A 20,998-nucleotide genomic window follows, 5' to 3' on the forward strand; every position below is an offset into this window, starting at 1 on the left:
AATGTAATTCCTCGAAGTCGTTTCGCGGCGGATGCTGCGCGGAACAAGAGCACTCGCAATAACTCGCGCTCGGGACTCGTCCGCGTGATCTTTCGCTCGTAAAAAAAGTCGCGAAATTATTGTATTAGTATACTATCAATACCATAATGCACGGCCGATCTTTCCTCGCCGCTTCCGCGAAATGGGGTCCCGATGCTATCGCGTGTCCCGATGTTATCCAGGGGCACCGCCGTAAATCAAAACGCTTTAACATGCGTGACATATTAGCTCGCACTTTATGCGAAAAGCGCTCAAGCCTGCGTTCGTCATCGCCTCGAAGCGTTGCTGCTAATTACCATAAATTCCATTAGCATTTTATTAAATCGAAGTGGAACGAGAAACTTTGGGACTTAATTGTTTCTCAACTTAATTTTCATAATCCTAGCTTTATGAAATTTTAATTTACTTCATGAGAATGTACAATTACTAACCCCCCCCCCCCCCTCGTCGTCGAAGTGGCATAACCAACCCTCGTGATGTACCACTAATATTCACCGTCGTTACATTCCGATAAGAAATTAAGTTACGGAATAGAGAGCCCCGGTCCTCAGCCGGCGGCGATAAACTCCACCGCGCGGTTCATTAAATTCGTGGCGAGTAAAGTATCTCCGAGTCTTTTTTTTTTGTCTTCTCTTTCCCTCGTGCGCGCATACCGAGAACTCGTGGCGAGCGCAACACAACGCGAGACCGGCGAACGCGGTGCGGGAATCGAGAGAGAGAGAGAGAGAGAGAGAGAGAGAGAGAGAGGAGGGGGGGGGGAGAGAGAGAGACGAACGCGCTCGCGCGCACGTGCGATTGGAGAAGAGCGGGTTATCGGAACACCCATAAACGGCCTATCCTCCTTCACCCTCGAGCTCCCGGGCTGCCTCTTATCAACGATTGTCACGCTGAACTGTTTCATTCACGTTTGTAATAAATAACTTTAGAGCGTGATGTCACTCGATAGTCGCACCGCCTGGACCTCGTTTGGCAAAGCCGTATTAATAGACGATCTGTAATGCCGGATTAGTATACAACCGAGGCTTTTATTAGTTTTTCCCCCGGGGGGATTGCAGTACACGATCGAATGACGAGAAAATATATGACAAGAAATCCTTCTATCGCGTAATATCGTATATACGTATAGGCATAAAATTATACGAATTAACGTAGCCTAGCACCGTGATATATTAATAATCGCAAGAACGTTCGATGTTATAATTGCTTCGCCAGTTAGTTTATATGATTTTATCAAATTATATTCTATAATTTTGGCTGTACATTTTAATTAACTTAAACGGTGTCTACAATGAGACTTAAGATTTAAGATTTAGGGAAATTGACCAATTATAATCGATTATGATTGGTCAACTTTCTTAAATCTCAAGTCTTAAGTCTCATTGTAAACGCCGTTTTAGATACAGAATTAAAAAAAGAATTTTACGTGCACTATAATGAATACAAAACTCGAGCCGAATTGACGATGACACTCGCTAATTCGGTCGGACGTATCTTATCCGTCACAGGCGATCTATGTGGGACATTCAGGGGTGGACGCAATATCTCTTACGAAACGGAGTAACCTCGATACACGCTATCGGCGTAAGAAACAGCGAGAGTTCAAAGGGTTAGGCACGATCTGTAACACTACTCTTTTGAATCTGAATCGCGGCAGACCCGAGGAATCCGAAGAAGGGGCCGATCCAATATTTTTCTATCTCCCTGTGAATACGTCATACCCTTCTTCTTCTTCTTCTTCTTCTTCTCGGAAGAGGAATGGTTTCCCTCGGGAGTAATCGGTTTATACACGACCGGGGAATCTATTTTTGTAGGGAATCATGCGCACTGCCCGGGAAAAGCTTTAACACTTTCGTATAGGAGGGGGAGAGGGTGGGTGACCTGGAACTCTTTAAAATAGTATCGTTCATGTCTGAAAAGCCGATAGTAGTTTTCAAATACAGATTGTCCCAGAATCCTCGATCTTAAATTCAAATAGCGGATTCTATGGTCAATTTATAGTTGATTTTTACATAACGAAGACGAATATTGATACGGATAGAACGATTTAAAAAAAGGGGGCTGGAAGATTTAAAAAAATTTTGCCAGTTACAGATCTGAAAATAATTTTGTTGCACCATCAATATTAATAATTTGTTGGAAACTGAAAAATGATAAGCGTTTCTCTAAAACGTTTTGGAAGGTCTAAAAATTTTGTTGGTTACAGATCTGAAAATAATTGTGTTGCACCATCAGAATATTATTAATTTGTTGAAACTGAAAAATGATGAGAATTTCTGTAAAACATTTTGATATTCTAGTATGTTTGAATTTCCAATATCATTTTAATTGGTCTAACAAAATTATTTTCAGATCTGTATCTATTTGTATCTTTCTGTATTGATGGATACTGAAACATTACGGAGTTATAACATACAATATATGCAATCTTATAATAATTTTAATACGAAACTACAGCAATATATCTCTTAGAAGAATTTTTATTGTAGAATTCCAATTGCAAAGCGTACAATTATTTATACATATATCAGAGAAAAATTATTTATTGTGTTGAAATTCTAATTTGTTTGATGTTATAATTAATAAATAGTGATTTCGTAAAGAAAATTTAGAATAACGTTAATTTAATTGGAAAACCATGAAATAATTTCTTCTGTACGGAAGCCTCTGGCTTAATCTTAACAAGTTGAAGATTAATACTTTCTTAAATTGATTTGAAAAGTATCATATATCACATAAGACAACTCAATTCACTGAATGGGGAAAATGAGGTACGCCTCGAGTCTTCGCATGAACGAAATTTCTCCGCGTTGTATCTGACCGGTTAACAAATTGCCCCGCGCCTACCAAACCCGAAAACAACATTGCTCATCTTTACGACGGCCGTTCCTCGCGAAGAGAAAAACGGGAGTCGCGTCACGTTCTCGGGCTCGCGAGAACGATTAACTTCTCAACGGCCCGATTCGAGAGAATTCCTCTCGCGGTCCCGTACGCACCCCCGGATATCGATTACGTGCCCCAAAAATAGGGCGGCTGCATATCCGTTTCTATTTCCGCGGCGGTCGATATATCCATAGCGTACTACGCGAGATATTTTTCTCCCTCACGTGTCGCCGATAAATTAAGCCGGAAAGTAGATCGGCCAACGGCGAAGCTGCATTTCGCTGCATTCAGAAAAAAAAATATTTGTGAGATTGAGTCTTAGGAAAAAATCGTGGGCGGAATGTAGAGCGTAACTTATAACTTAATGACATCCGTGTAAAAAAATTTGAAATTTATACTGCCACTTGCTTTTTGTTGAGTTTTCCTCTGCCTCAACATTATAAGACGAGAGAGAGTACAATTATAATATTGAAATAAATTTTATAAATATAAATTATATAAATATATTTATAAATATAAATTTTATAGAAAGATATAAGATAAGATGTTTATTTATAGTATTCTCGCATCGCGTTGGGGGAAGGATGAATCTTATGAGATGCTTATAAACATCAATATTATTTAATTGATTATCAATATTGTGATATTATACTATTCTGATTCAATTAAAAAACTGCGTCGAGATCAAAAGTAACGAATTTGTAGAAAAATGTACATAAAATCACATGAAATTTCAATGAGCATCAAAATCCTGCTATAACCATCATTGGCGAATTTAATTGTTAAAAGCTATTATGTTTGTAATTGAAAACTGTATTATACGCCTCACATTTATTTTAATACATTTCATTAAAATCTACTCTATTTTTTTAACTTTTCATTGTTTGCAAGTAAGAATTAAAGTATGTATATAAATTAGGTATATCTTAAAGCGAGTCCTTATAGTTTTGAAAATTGAGGATCAGCGATATTACATAATACAATCTTTCTGAGTTATTTCTATGCAGAATTGACCAACAATGCAATTCAATCCTGATACAGCTAACATAGACAACGTTACATATCATGTACAAACATGCGCCATGGATATACGTCGAATGTGCATAAAGCAAAAAGAAATCGGCATCGACTGATGCTTAGTTACATGATACATGGACTTGTTGGCGCGGCTAATAATGCCGCGGTGGCCCTGAATTTCGATCGTAGGCTCGATAAATTATTGCACTTTCGAAATCAAAGCCGGGGGTCGACGGTCAGCAACGAAGGCGCCGCGTCGCGATTAATAATACCGCGGCAGTTAGGCGAGTACGCTAAACTTGACATTTGACCCGCGATGGAAACGCGTGCGAGTGATTAAAACTGGATGGAATAACGCTAACGGATGGAGAGCTGCGCCGCCGCCGCGTGCAAAGATCCATTTACGCAACGCGTAAACGCAGCAAACCTTGCTCTTCACCCGCGGATCGGCGATGCTGCGACACGGTTTATTTTAACGTCTGATGTCACAAATAAATGGAAGATAAATATCGATCGCGTTATGCTTCTCGCGCACTTACGCCATTTATGATTTAATAGCCAATGTCGACAAAAAGCTTCCTCAATTCTCAATAATCTAACGATTCTGATAACTTCGGTCATTTTTCTTTGTAGAGAAACGATTATAACGCTCGATCGTTACAAATACTATACGCTAAAAATAACGTTTAAGTAATCATCAATTTTATTTGTGGTGAGTGTCAATGTAGAAAAAAATATCGGTTCAATTTTTTAAAATTTCTATACGGAGTTTGATAATAAAATTATAGGATTTTAAAAAGATGCTTATTTCTTTTATTAGACGATATAGTATTAACATAATTGACACTATATACATTATATTTAACATAAAATAGGTATAAATCTCAATATGAATTTTAAGTTACAAATTTTGCCTTCATGTATATTACAACGAAATATTTACTATAAAGCAATATTTTAAATATTTTAATAAATTGTTTATAAGTGTGGAAAATGTTTAATACAATACCAATATTTTCGATCACGAAAAGGTAGTATACGTTTTATCTCTCGGCGTATCTTGAATCGTTTGTAAAGACAAGTACTAATGAACTCCATTAAAGTCTATTTTTCACTCGCAGCTTTAATACAATTAACCTTTTAAATATATTTACAAAATTCCGCCTCGCGGGGGGCTAAATTACGAGCTTTCACACCATCATCAATACTTCACAGGGCAGGGAAGAGTCACAAAAAATTTCATGCCACGCTGCATGCATCCTATAGTGTTCGTTAACCCCGGCGATCATAAATCATTGACAGCGTCCCATCTCTCGCGTTGCGCTGCAAACTCATCACACATTCCCGATTATACAATTTTTTGCCGTTATTTTCAATATCAAGATCGTATATTATAGTTTGATATAGAGGACAACAAGTTCTACATAAAAAACGGATGCGATAAAAAAAAATAACTAAATTTTTCGTCCGAAAAATTTTCGTATAAAGTGAGTGCATGTTGAATATGTAAAGGGATGTGTTTTCCCTGCAAATTCCATAAGATTAATCTCTTTTGCAAATGTTACGAAAAAAATTGATTACAACACAAGCACAATGTCTCTGGATTCATAAAACTAATATATTTGTAATCTCTTTAAATTGGCAATTACAATTATCATTCATTGCTGATTTTATTACCGCTTCATTTCGCAAATTAATCACACATAAAGAGGAAGAAGTTTTACACTATTTTACACGGTCCCTCGTGAAATCCCAAGTTGAGCAACGCTGCGCGTCGAGCCGTCTGTAGAAAAAATGCCGTAACATAAATATTACGCAACGATTATTGCACAACGCAATTAAACGCAACACGGTTTCTCGGGGTATATAAAGAAAGACCCTCGATATATATATATATATATATATACACAGTGCGACAAATAATTTCCGGAATAAATGGTGCTATAAAAATGAAACGAATTGAGTTTTTTCAGTTTTCTCTTTTTCTTTATTCAAAATATTCTCCTTCTGATTTAATACACTTTTTGCAACGATTTAACAATGACTGCTTTAGTACATTTTGTGTTATTGCCTCCAAAGCACGCGTCAAAGCCTGTTGAATTGTTTCCACATCTTCAAAATAGCATCCTTTCAACTTTATTTTCATTTTGAGGAATAAAGAAAAGTCATAAGGCGCTAAATCAGGCGAATACGGCGAATGATTCAACACGCAAATCTGATTTTTAGCCAAAAATTGATTGTGAGCTATTTTGAAGATGTGGAAACAATTCAACAGGCTTCGACGCGTGTTTTGGAGGCAATATCACAAAATGAACTGGAACAGTCATTTGAATCATTGTTGAATCGTTGCAAAAAATGTATTGAATCAGGAGGGAAATATTTTGAATGAAGGAAAAGAGAAAATTGAAAAAATTCAATTTGTTTCATTTTTATAGCACCATTCCGAGAAATTATTTGTCGCACTGTGTATATATTGATATATTTATTTTTATGTTACTTCACTGATTGCGAGTAAGAAATGCGTCTTTTTTTATCAACAATAAAAAAAAGAAAGAAGTGGAAGAGAAGACGCGGAATCAACTTGCCCGCATTCGCCGAGATTGCCAGGAGGAGCCGTGTGTTAAGCGATTGCACGCATTTAAGTTAATTGCATGAATTACGCTCTGACGGCATGATATTGATATTACGGGGTAATACGCGCACGTGGACGGCTTCGCCAAGTAGCAATGACAATTTCGTGAATTTAGACTGACGTTTTCGTACGGCATTCGTTAAAGACAGTTTATTTTTTTAAGATCTATATAAAATTAATTAAGAACCTTTATTTAACTCGTATCTAATATTTGAAAATACATTTCATTAATTCGAGCGGTTACTTGAAAAGAAGTAAATATGTTTAATCTTATCAAGATGTTAATAAAAGAAGAATGTTTTAAATATATAATTATTAGGAGTTATCTTTAGAGACTATATTTTAAATAATTACATAAATTTGTAAGATAAACTAGAACTGTATAAGATGAACTAGAATCTTTATTTAACTCATGGCTTATATTTGAAGATATCTAGTTCGAGTGATTACTTGAAAAAAAGTAAATATGTTTAATCTTATCAAGATGCTAATAAAAGAAGAATTTTTTAATATATAATTAGAAGTTATCTTTAGAGACTACCATAGGTATATTTTTCAATAATTACATAAATTTATAAAATACACCAAAAGTTCGAGCAGTTACTTGAAAAGAAGTAAATATGTTTAATCTTATCAAGATGCTAATAAAAGAAAAATTTTTTAATGTATAATTATTAGCAATTATTTTTAGAGATTACCTTTCAAATAATTACATAAATTAAAAAAATAAAATAATATAACACACGTTGAATTTTATTACATTTTTAAGTGCGTTATATCAAAATAGAGATATTTTTCACCGCGGACAAAATAAGCAGATTACAGCGAAAGTGCATAATAAAAAATGTAAATGTCACACTGACCTACTTCCCCCAATTTGCTTAATATTTAATTTAGCGAATTGAGTTTAAAGAACATATACTTTCTCCGCTTTATGGAAATTTTCATTTGTCAATGATGGCGAAAAAATTATTTTTATTATTCACTTTTATGCAATATATAGCTTCTCGGATCATCTCTTTCGCGATATTTAAGTGGAACGACACTGTCCTTCGCGGTAACGTAATAGTGACATTGAGATTATACGCCAACGGTTATATCATTGCATAAATAACAATAGCCTTGAGATACGACCGAGCTTTTAAGCTTGAGAAGTCTCTTTAATTACATTTGTCACTTCGTGAGAATTTCTACCATTATATTAATTATTTTACCAATTAATTAACATTACATTGCAAACAATGTTCTTCATGAAAACTTGTCATTCAGAAAAATTTCGTATTACTTTTGCAACTTTACGTGTCTACACGAAAATAATTTCCAGATTATTTCGACTAATATTTTCTTCAGTTACTCCTTATTTGGTACGATAATCCTCGAGTCTTATAAAAAAAATACTCGCTACCTCTGGCGCGCGCATCATATTTTGAGCAAACGATAAAGCGTCATAAGCTGCGGAACTAAAATGAGGCATGTGCAGCGAGATAAGCAAGAAAATGGGCAGGAGAAAAGAATAACGATGCCCCGGACGAGCGTTTCTTGAGAGCCCGCTCGGAGTCCTGGAGTGCGTCGTTGACACAAGCAGAACTTTCATCTACAAGGCAAATGTGTGGAAGCACTATTCCGTTTTCGTTCTCTTCCACGTTATTCAAATAGAGCGCGGCCTTCGTGATGCAGTGGCGTATAGTCGTGAAATTATATGTTTACTAGTGCTATTAATTAGTTAATTCGTTAAATGCCATTGGAGAATTTGTTAATACATGTGGACACTTTATGAAATTTTGGAAAGAAGAGCAACGTGTTTTTTTTGCCCGAATTTCCATACAGCAAATAATTTTTCCAGCTAGAAATGATGCGAACATTAACTTATATCAGATAAAATTATTTCATATGTGAAGCGTCAAATTACATAAACGCTTCTTCTTATTATTACAATTCGTATTCTTCTTCTTCATATTAATCATTTTGTTGAAAAATAACTTTTTATGAACGAATTAACTAGCTGTATATATTTTAAAATTGCATCGTTCAAGAACAAGATTTTATTCATTACACAGGCCTTACAACTTTGCAATGTTTAAGGTTGAGAAACGAGATTCATCAGTTTTGAAATGCAAACAAAAATTGCAAAATTAAAATTAGATTGTAATGTTCATCATTTTCGAGGAAAATAAGAAAAATGTGAAAGTACAACAGAAATGTCCTTAGTACTTTGTTATTTCAAAATCTATGGCCATTAGTCAGTTTCGCTTACAGGCTTACGCCACTGGTCGCAATCAGTGTTCCTCTTCCTCTGTCCTCTTCCCTGTCCTCGATTTCGATTTTTTTTTTACGACATAACAAAACCGTTTTTAATCAATTTTTATCACCGTCCTCACAACAAGATCCGTCCTTTCAGATACTTTATTTCCATTCTAGATAAATTTAATTTATCAAGTTGCGTAATATACGTTCTCTGTTAGTGCGTATTTCCCAATTATCGCTGCAACGTTTGGCGTTAATAAGGTTGCGTTTTCGAGCATGAAATTAACGATATTAAACTTCACGAAGCTCTTCTAAGAGTTTCCTATTTTCCGACGTGTCATGCGTTTTGCAGGATAAATGAAAATTTCACAAATCCCGACTGTGGATTCGATCCACGCGGTCGGCTTACGTGCTAAACCGCTTATTGGTGAAATCCAGTGGCGTTTCAGTCGGTTTGAGGAACCTCGTCGAAATCGAGTCCGATAAAGGAGACAGTCTGCGTACCGAGCTCAAAGAATATCCCTAATCAGATACTTACAATATGTTGCAGATCTGCAAAGACTCCTACAAATGCAACTGTAAGGGGATAAAGGGGCAGCCAGGATTTCCCGGGATTCCTGGGCCCGAAGGAACGGAAGGACTGCCAGGTGACATCGGACCCGATGGACCCCCCGGACCCAAAGGCGAGAAAGGAGCGGGAGGAGAATATGGATCCACCGGAGAGAAGGGCTATCGAGTAAGAAAAATTGATTAATTTTCTTTTATTAACCCTAGGTCACCCTACCGGGGTGACAAGTGTCCTGATGCGCAATTTCTGTCAGATTTCTGAAATTACATTTCTTTAAACCATTTCTTGAATATATTATTAAAATATTCTTTATTTGATTCTTGTTTATCTGTCTTTGTCAGGCTCTGTAGTATTGATTTCACATGTGTTGAGCTAAAAAATATGCCTTCCGTTCGGAAATATAACGTGACAAAGACAGACCTCGATATGGCAGAAAAGGTAACCAAAAATAACAATGGTGACCTAGAGTTAAATAGATTTTATTATTTTTTCTCTTTTACGCGAATACACAATTTTTCAGGATTGTATGAAATGTAAATTAGGATTAATTACGTAATAATATAATGATGTATAATGCGAGAATATGAGCCTTTTTAGTTCTACGTAAATCCAGCATAAATCCATTATTGATGATGCAAAATTAAAAAAAAAAAGAAACGTAGTATTAATTTGTGGTATAAAACTTGAAAATATTCGTTGAAATTAAGTGTTTACATAAAACCCGTTTTATTTCATATTTCCATATCGGAAGATTTAAATAAACCGTTGCGTAAAATCTTTCCTAAAAATCAACTCTTTTTTTTTTCAAGAGAGCTTGTAATTAATATTTTTCAGAATCTTTAAAAATTTGATAGATATTTATTAAAAACAATATTTATTTTTATTCCACGTAAAATATTTTTAATACAAGGCGAATGTATACGTAAAACTCCTGCAACTATTATAATTAATTAATATGTGAAAATTACTTTCTTTGTACATATCTACTTTTAGTGCAATAATTCTGTCTACATGTCTTGCATATATGCATACGCGACTGCCAGTTAAACCGATTGCAACGGTAATTAGTTTCTTTACAAGCGAGTGTTTCACGTTTTAATTAAAGTTCGCGACATGACGCGAGTTTGTTTGCAATAACCATTGCTAACAATAAATTTAATAAAATGATATTCGCTTCTTTGAAAATAAATGTACTGACGTGTATTTCCGCAAGGATCTGTTTTAACAATAAATTATATATACAGTAGAAAATACAACGATAAAAAAATATACGTGTCCTGTTTTACTAACAAGTCGTTTATGAAATTCAAATTTTACTTTGCCAAAAGTAAGCGAGCACTTACTTGGATTTTTTTGAATCGAAATCAGTTGCATGCTTACTGCCGCCCAATAGTCCACTCCATTCAGAAATTGTAAATGGATTAAATTCGCGAACCGGAATGGCAATATACCGAGCGTCTCCGAAACTACGTGTGCGACCATTAGAGAGATGAAAAAAGAGAAAGGCATCTCCATAATTGGGTCGCCGTGAGCGCGGAAGGGTTGAAAGATGAAAAAAAAAACGAAACGCTGATGAGAACGGCAGACGTATATACGTCGCATTCTCGATTCTCCATTCGAACGCGATTGTTCGCCGCGCTACATGTGCTCCGAGCGGGGACGGGAGATAAAAAAGACGATGGAAAAAGAACGAGAGACGGAAAGAAACGCCGCGTGGCGCGTCACCGACCAAGAAACAGAACGCTTCCAAATGCGGTGGAAGAGGGAAGATCGCGAACGCACACGAGAGAGAGAGGAATTACGGGCGGACGGACGGACACCCACGACGCCCGCCCGCACCACCGACGTGCCGTTACGCGAAGCTGCAAATCCGCTGTGTTTCGCAATTTGTCGACCGGCATCGATGCGCGACACCGGGTGCGATATGATATGACACCGGGCACCGGGCGTGACGGAACTCGCCGCCGCTTCGGAAACGACATGCAAATCGCGCCGGCGATTGTGATATCCTAAATTCGAGAATATGACCTACGTGTCTAAATCGCTTCGATAAATCTTGCGCGGGAATATTCCTCGACCAATTAATTCTGTCTCGTATTTAATCGTAATTTGTTGCAAAATATCAAAACCGCAAGACGAACCGATCACGTAATTTTGCAGTAGAATTTTTAAGTTGTATCTGCATAATTGAAAAATAATTCTGAGAATTTAAAGTTTAATTTAAGCTTTTAATTAACGTGAAATTAGAGTTTTAATTAAGAATCCTATAGATTCTGCTTCAATATTAATTGCGAATTTCGAAATCAGGAATTTGATACACACACACACACACACACACTCTCTCTCTCTCTCTCTCTCTCTCTCTCTCTCTCAAATTGATAAAGAATTTACTTACTTTATTCACAAATATAAACTATATCTGTTTTCGACGAATTTTCATTTATAATTGTACATTATAATTTTTTTAACTATTTTACGTGTTATATTTGTTAACTGCTTGTTTATTCAAAAACAACTTTTTAATTCGACAAATAAATCTTTGAAGGAAATGTGCAAGAATTTTTTTGCGTGTATGCTGCTAATTACCTTACATTGAGCATTCTACACTGCAATTTTATGAAAGAAGCGATAATTACGAAGAGACAAATGGACAATACCGACTTTGTGAATTATGATTCCAGAAATTTGTATTTGGGATAATAAAATTAAATCGCGGAACCGTATTATTATCGCGTCGTTACACGGGGTGCAGAACAATTTAACGTCGCAATTACCGAAATGTCACGTATAAATAAAACGTTACGGCTGCGCGCGGTATGATAAAAGTGTTGGTGCACGTACAAACGTGGTCGACACATCTCGTGCTTATTAATCGTGCAAATTATTCATTCGCGTGCGGACTGCGAAATAGGACGGGCGTCAATCTTCGTAACTGAAACTTTAAATTAAATGCTTTACATGACGATTATAATTTGACATCTTTTACACGTGCCCGCGTTATAATTACTTACGTATTCAGTTGGGTTTATTGATTAACAGTGATAAATACGCAGGGCAGTCTGGAAACCGTAATAAATAAACTGTTTGAGAAGGACATATGCGATTTAATTTGCAATAAAATGTTTTTCTTATTTAAAAAAACACAGAAATTTAATAATAAAAATTTAAGAATTTGAAGATACTTTTAATACAGTGCAATTAATTCTGCTACTAAAGAATCGTTACGGAGACGAAAAAGCTACCTCTTGCTTTTATAACTGTAAAGCATTCCAGTTTTATATTTATCTTTTTAAAATCCCTTCTTGATCGTTTCGAAGTTTAAACCAAGAAGATTATCTTTACTAAGAAGCGCTAACAGTAGACCTCCAACGTGATTTATTTTCTATCGTGGGCGTACATTTTGTAATAGTCTAACTGGAATTGGAGAAGAAATCCCATGGAAAATAACATCGATAACCGGAAGAGGCTTGTCGCGTCTTTTCGGTACATCGCGAACGGAAAGTCCACTTTCAGGAAACTTTCGATCGGAGCGCAGACAGGAAGTGAAACACCTCTCTCCGTCGTAAATCCTAATTACACAAGAACGAAAATTCTGGTTATTACCATGGGTACCCTTGTGTTGCCACGTGTGCCACAATTCGCCAATTACGACGGCGCGCAGCGTGTCACACATTCTCGTTCGGGGCGTGCATCACTTGCTAATTGTGTTACATCGATCGTCCGACCGCGATGCGTGTCAGTAATGTCTTGCATCTTTGATCGGTGAAACGTATAATCGGAATCTTCATAAATATTACAAAAATCCAAATTGCATATCTACAATTCAATAAAACTCCGCTCGAAGGAAATTCTAATTTAAAGCTCGGTTACACATAGAAAGACTTAAAAAGCTAAAAAATAAAATGCTTATTTAATTTATGCATAGAAAGTAGTGCGAGAGATTTGTACACTTTACAGACATTTTTTTTCTTACATCAATAGAATTATTTAAGTGTAAGAAAAATGTAAGAACGCAAAGAGCAATATTATATAGAGTTCATAATTTAAACTGAAGGCAATATGGAGATATAAATCTGTTATTTATAGAATATCCATTTCCTTTCAAAAGAATATTTTTCTTAATTAAAGAGATTTCTTATTTAAATTGCACTTTATAAATTATATAGACTTATCTCTTTATTCGCGCGTGTCAAAGTTTCGGCAAGCGGCAATAATCGATGGGCCGTAAGAACAGTAGGAATCAGGTCGTCGAGAAAACGACGAGTCCGCAGAAAGGAAGAGAGAGCGAGCTTATCGCCTGGCAATGCGAGGAAGCCGTTTAAAAGGCGCAAGGCATGACGAATTACGCATTCTGTCGCAGTAATGAACGGCCGTCGATTTGGGAACGCGTTTACCCCTTCATCTTCTTCTTCTTCTTCTTCTTCTTCTTCTTCGTTCTCCTCGTCCTCCTCCTTCTCCTCCTCCTACTGCGGCAAGTCTTCACTGCTGCTTCCTCGTTACTCCTTTTTTCGCGCCTCGACATGTACGTACGTGCGGATTACATCAGGCGTGTCTCTCTCTTCTGGAAGGGAAAATGACGTCACGGTCCTTTCTGGCCGGCCAAAGAGAAGAGATGCACGCAACCGGTACGATATCTCGTACTGCCTGAGCTGCAGTCACGCCGGTCACTACTGTCGAGTTGATTTACGAGGTCCTCGCGAATTTTTGTTTAAAGAAACCAAAAAAAAAAAAAAAAAGAAAGCATGTCTCCTTTCTTCCTTCCTCCCCGGCATCTTTGGATTTATCGGACCTCCCGAGATTTTTAATGCCATCGCCTATACCGAGGGATCTACTTCTCGTCTTTAAGCCACTTTGTCGCAAGACGAGGACATTGATGGACTCGGGGATTAGAAGGAAATCCCCGTAGGTTTAAGGAGATTGCAGTTCGAGATCGTACGTGCGATCGGGGAATTTCGGTGGAGAGTTTCCCTGAGATGAGCCCGAGTGAGGCGATTGTATCTTAACTTCAAACTCGCTCGACGAGAGAGAGAGAGAGAGAGAGAGAGAGAACTCAGAAAGATAAAATTATTTCATAACGAAAATTATAAAAGACGGGACTGGCAAAGTATATAAAAATTCCTTTTACAAATTTCAACGAATTTTTCAGAGAGTTAGCAGTCTGTTTTCTTTACAAAATTTTGTGTCTTTATATTTGCCTATAACTCCGTAAATGAGACTTAACTAAAATACTTTCTAGTAATAAATAAAATGTAGGATTAAATAAAAAATTAAATAAAGATTTAGAATTAAATTAAAAGATGTTTAAGATTTTATTATCAAAAGCTCAATTTTTTCATTTCCCATTTAAAGTTCAGAAATTATCTTTTACATTATATCGACATTCTTTCTAAAATATTTTATTTTAAGAAGTTATATATTTACTTTTGAATAATTTTAGTTAGAGAATGCTAGTTTTTCTGTCGTGTCCTTTAGAATTGACTCATAACATTGACGATGCTTGTAAATTAAAATGCTTCGTCCGTCTTCGTTGATGTTATGTAATTGAACGACGCATTCTGAAACACGCGTTAAACGCATTTGGACGCAAGCTTATTTCATTCGCGAGGAAACCATTAATTTATAGCATAACGCGTATTTCTCATTGGCCAGTTTACATAGTCAGAAACGAACAGACGCGAACTGACGTCATGATCCCTTTCAGTCCAGCAGAAGCAAATAATTTAAGAAACGCCGAGAACGAGGTTTTTTTTTAATCCAGTCTTTTTCTCGAGGCTGCTTTCCATCAGCTTCGTCAATTTATAATTAGAATTCCTAAGTTATGAATGCAACGTATTTCTTAAAACATAATACATAATTTTATGATAAATTCTAATATAGATCTTCGTATACCTCACTTAATTATCGTAAACATTTTATTGTTCTAAATTCTTTCGGCAACTAATTGATTAAACGAAATTTACCCGAAGGAGAGATGCTTCAAAATTCGAATCCTTTCGTGCATCTATCGTGCAACTTTAAGAACTCTGTCTTCTGCAGTTTTATTTTATCCGCGATTTTTTAGGCTCAATTGGACGAGCATGAATTCAAAGCGTACGTATCGTCGTGCAAATTTAACGCCGTCCGAAATTTACGACTGGGGCCATCGGTTCCCTCGCCGCCGGCGCAGGCGACGGCGGCTTATACGGTGTCACTCGTAAAACGGCGACGGGGACCGAACTGACGTCATGGTCCTTTCTGGCCGGCCAGAAGGGAGATGGCTCGGCTCCCCCGAGCGCGCGGTCTCCGTGGTGTACACACGCGCGCGCGTTGCACCAGACCTCGCTCTCGAAATTACCGCAGGAGTAGTGGGAATGGCACAATTTCTGCAGCTTCGGGTTAACGATTCGGCCCGGCGGCTTCCAGACGTGGGCGTTAATGATAAATTGCTGGCATCTCTCGCGCGTTCCTCTCTGCTCTGCTTTGGCATTGATCCCTATCTACGTAACGATTACCCAGATATTACGTATTACGCGCACATACCCACGTGCGCGAGCGGTCGGTCGCGCGCGAGCCCCGTCTCCGTCATCGTCTCGTTGTCCAGGATTGACACAAATTGACGCGCTGAAGACCGGGGGGGGGCTTCCATTCGCGGCCGACTGCTTTAAGCCGAGGTGGATTTAACTAATCTTCCATCGACGGAGAAACGTCTTTTCTTCTGGGGAACAACCGGGCGCGTCCGCGTAATCCATTATAGATGTCTTCACCTGCATCCGCCAATGCACCGTCTACCCTCTGATATTTTCCTTAAGTACAAAGATGGGAAAATTGTTAGATTACATCTGAGATCTTTTATTTCTTTCTCATGTCGTCGGTAAAACTGCAGTTTTAAAACACTGTAGCCTCTCGTTACTTTAAAATACAATCTTAAGCATTTTAGATAAATTTAAACAAATTAAGAAATTAATTTAGCTTAGTTTTCAAACTTTATTTCTATCAAGAGACGATCAACTTGAAGTTTTGTATTATTAAAGAAATAATAAAAATTACCTAATACAGGGAATAATAATGGGTTAATCTTTTAAAATAAAATATTTTTCGAAAGAATGTTAATATAATGCAAACAATTTCTGAATTTTAAGTAATGGGAAAAATTGAGTTTTTTGTAATATAATAAAATGTTAAACAATCTTTTGAATTCTAAATTTTATTTATTGCTAGAAAATATTTGTAAAAATATTTGTTTGAGTAATAATAATGTCTTTTAAGGTACAGCCTACGGTTTTACTGCTAAATTTGTAAGAGGATTACATCTTGGACCCTTTTTGCCTCACATTGTGTAAAATCGACCGGAAGAGGGAAGTGCGCGCGTGTAAACTCTAGAGTCTAGAGGCTCGCTTTTCTCGTTCGCGCGTCCGGGAAAATTGAAAGGGACGTTGATCCCCCGTTGCGAGGTTGAGTGGACAGATTGTTAAAACACACCGACACACAGCCAGAAAGCACAATGATCGCGTGACCGGGCCCTATCAAGCGAGAGCCCCGCGAGCTTTTAGAGCGGCAATTTTAGAGCGCGCGCCACACTTTCATTTTCACATTCTCTCCGGCCGTCTAAAACCGTCCCCGAGAATTTCACCGCCCTCCCCCCCGGAAAGCCCGTTAAAACAAGCAACGATGCGGCACCGGTTCTAATTAAAACGAGCAATGGACGGGGGAGAGAAGTCGAGAGGCCGCGGGGGTGCTGGGGATAGATGAAAGAGCAAAGAAAACTTCGAATAGGAGGGAGGCAGGGAGGAGGAGGTCAGGGGCCGACCGTACGCCCACGCGATGAAAGAGAAGACGCGAACCGGGAATCGGGCAGCGCTTGGCACGTGTGGCCCCCGTTTTGTTTCGCCACGTCCGGAAAAGTAGGGTATCTAAGCGCCGATAAAGAAATCTCCGCCTCGACGCCGGCACTCTCCGCGCCGCGCGGCTCCAATGGACCCGTGCTCTTCCTCTCTCGGTACCGAAGCTACGTGCCAAACTGACGCACCGTCCCCTGACACCACGCCACGGAGATGGCTGTAACAATTTATTGGCGTGAAACTCGATTCGAGCGCCTGGAAAATACACGGCGCATCCTGAGAATTGCCGAGAAATGTATTGTAGTCGATTTGTACTTAAAAATTTAATCTGCACCGCAATGAATATCCCGCACTTGTATTTTACACCGGGACGCGTTAATATCACGTGGAGAATACGCGATGCGTAACGATCCTCCCTCTTCGCGATACAAACTCTTCGAAAAGTTGCCGGCAAAAAGTTCTTCCCTCCAATTTACAGTATCTTAAATGAAAGGTTCTTCGCAAAGTGTAAAGTAGCTTGAAACTACGTAGCATGAAGTTTTCAAGATATTTAAAAATTAAGCTTTTATAATCCCTGTACGAAGCGTTCATTATCGTAATCGATGTACGTCCAAACGAAGTGCTTCTCATGCAAACTTCACGAGAAGTATTCTTCTCATTTAATTATAATCATCTTCCGTTTATAAAGGTTTATGGTTTAAAAAATTAATAAGGTCGTACATCCCAGAGCTTGTTTCGTATTCTTTAAAATTATAATATTTTCTTGTTTCGCATAAAATTTTATAAGATGCATTAACGCCAACTAGTGCGACATTAGCAGTGATTTCTTTATATATACATACATACATATACAGGATGGATACTAAATAATATAAAAGATTTTAATTTTGAAATTTTTGGAAAAAACGAAATTTTTCCTTCAATCGTTGAATGAAAAATTTCATAAATAAAGTAACAATAGGATCAAAAGTATCAATAAATTAAAACATTAAAACAATCAAGGGCAATTAGCCAAGCTGGATATTAATAGCTAGAATTAACATATATTTTAAAAACGATCCGTACGTTTCGGTTTGCATTAAGTCATCTTCAGTGGAACATTACATTAAACTATACAAAATTAAATCATATTTACGCAATTCTTTGTCTAAGTTTTAATATTTAGCCCAACATAATCATACACGCCGCGTAGTCCATTGGATGAATTTACAGGAGTATCAATTCGCATCGTACTGTCTTTAATTTATACATGTCAATGTTGCAATATAACCACGCCACAGTCCGTGAGATAAAAAATTTCATTTTTCTAAAAATTTCGAAATCCATTCCGTTTTTTAATAAAATTTGAAACGTTCGCAGAGCTTCATCAAAATATAACCCGAAGGGTTTTTGAAATTTAAAAAACAAAATTTTAAAGCAAAATTTTTCCTTTAACTTTGGCACCCTGTATCATTGATCCAAGCCGTTTTGGATGTATGATCATATGAAGTTTTCGTCTTGTATTTGTGTGAGGAATCATCTCTTAAAATTATTTACATTAATTAATATCCACCCTCTTTAATATAGTTCCGCAATTAGAATTTATATTCCAACGCTCAACAGATATTTAGAGCGCAGCCACCCTCGAATAATATTCTTGAAGGATCAGCGCGAAGAATGATGTACTATCGAGTCTTCCCTATTTTCGTACCCCAATCATTGTGAATTTGTTGCTGGTTTATTTCATGCGCAGATAAGGGACCGTACTCCGATAACGTGCCACAAAACGGATACACGCGTTGCAGTCCTACGCGTTCCTTGCCCATCCTTGATATCGCAAAATGCGGGGGTGAAGCGCATTTCCGGTCTGCCATCGAGCGAGCATCAGACTACCATCTTACGCCTCGCGAAATTATTTCCGCGTAAAATTTGAGACATGCAAAATTATTCGGTAGACATCTTAAATTTTGCAAAAGTCGAATAAATCCTTTTTTTCTATTAGCATTTTATATTTTAATATTAATGTATAATTACTAATTATGATATATTAGTAGTACCAATTGCAATATCGATGGAAATTATATTGAACGCTTTTCTTAGACAAGTTTGTAGTCGAGATTTCCTAAAATATTTACCTAGGCTTCTAGAGTACCTAAACAATAGCAAATAATTCATCCAACTATTTCGAGATTCTCGTATTAAGAGATTCTCTCTATTAATACATATATCTACTTATAATATATTAATACCGAATACAATATCGACGAAAACTTTATTGAATACTTTTCTTAGAAAGTTTGCAATCGAGATTTCGTGAAGTATTACTCTAAAGTTTGTGAAACATTCTACGCAATAGAAAATAATTCATTCAACTATTTTGAAGTCTCTCTTCACATTGAAGTTTCCAGTTCATCGTCCAAATAAATTGTCGCGATTAATCCCCCCGAGAAATCCATTCCAATTAAAGTGAAACAAAAAAAAATCGTATATTTCACTTGGCACGTTTTTAATAAGTAAAATTATGATACAGCAGCTGTCTCCCTCCTTCTTCGTGACGGGCTCTAAGTTAATCTTCGCGACCTACTTCCCCGGGACTTTCGCGTTCGTTAAAAAATCAGGTCCCTCCGACGAAACTGTCAGAGATCAAGCGAGACAAAAGCTGGAAGTTGAGAACTGGAAAAGGGAGGATGGGGAGGCATCGCGCGCACGCTGATAACGCACTTCCCATTGACAAGTCGCACTCGGTGAACCCGGCTCACTCTCGAAACCGGATGTCCGTGTGATCTCATATTCAGATATCTTCTCTCTCTCTCTCTCTCTCTCTCTCTCTCTCTCTCTCTTTCTCTCTCTCTCTGTCTGTCTGTCTGTCTGTCTATATCCTTTCTGCTCAAAATTTCTGCAGTATATTTTAGCATGTGCAACATCTTCTATGACGCGTATCCATTCCTCCTTCTTTATCCCTTCCTCCTTCTTCTCTTGACCTCCTTTCGCGTCCAGTTTTATCTCATCGGTGCTCAAGAGTTTCGACTTTCAAAATAATCGAAATAATTGTCATATTAATTTAATCCAAATTGATTTAATCCGTAAAGTTCCATCTCTATAAAAAATATTAATTTTAATATGTATAATTTTATTGATAAAGTAATTTTGATCTTCTAATGTAAATGTAACTAAATGACATAATTCCATCTGTTAACAATTTATGTAATATTTAATTGTTGTTTATAAGCCACATTGTAATTAATTACAATGGCTTATAATAAATAGCTAATAGAATAGAATAAAATAGCTAATAGCTAATAGAATAAAATATAAACAACATTTAAATATTACATAAATTGTTAACAGATGGAATTATGTCGTTTAGTTAAATTTATATTAGAAGATCAAAATTACTTTATATATACATATATGTATATATATATATATATATATATATAAAATAAAAAAGTTCCGATTGCCCCCCGAAGAGTTCTAGAGTTCTCTATCGATTTTAGAAAGTTCCGTTGATTAAAGCGATGAAAACACCATTTAAAGACATGGGGGGTCCAATTTCACATTTCTGTAACTTTAAAAGGCCATAACTCTTTTGTTTTTCATTTTAGCAATTTTGATTAAGGGTTATTGATAGAACTCTTTGGGGAGCCATCAGAACTCTCAAGAAATTGCCGGAATTCCAAAAAAATTTTTTGAAAATTTTCGAGTCCATATTAGTCGAAAAATTTTTTCGGAAATCCGGCAATTTCTTAAGAGTTCTGGCAGCCCCCGAAGAGTTCTAACGATTATCCTTAATAATCGACTCTGAGAAATCGAAAACAAAAA

At 36.9% G+C, this 20,998-nt stretch overlaps 1 protein-coding gene across 1 annotated transcript in view; it reads left to right on the forward strand.

Annotated features, from left to right (window-relative positions):
* LOC105453273 (collagen alpha-5(IV) chain) overlaps window positions 1–20,998 on the forward strand; it is a 49,923-nt gene that overhangs the window by 10,120 nt on the left and 18,805 nt on the right. Inside the window, exon 2 of the mRNA XM_011695076.1 lies at window positions 9,363–9,548. Coding sequence (XP_011693378.1) covers window positions 9,363–9,548 — 186 coding nt within the window. The remainder of the gene's footprint in view (window positions 1–9,362; window positions 9,549–20,998) is intronic.

This window comes from Wasmannia auropunctata, unplaced genomic scaffold (genome assembly GCF_000956235.1).
Source record: "Wasmannia auropunctata unplaced genomic scaffold, wasmannia.A_1.0 LD336000.1, whole genome shotgun sequence".
NCBI lineage: Eukaryota > Metazoa > Arthropoda > Insecta > Hymenoptera > Formicidae > Wasmannia > Wasmannia auropunctata.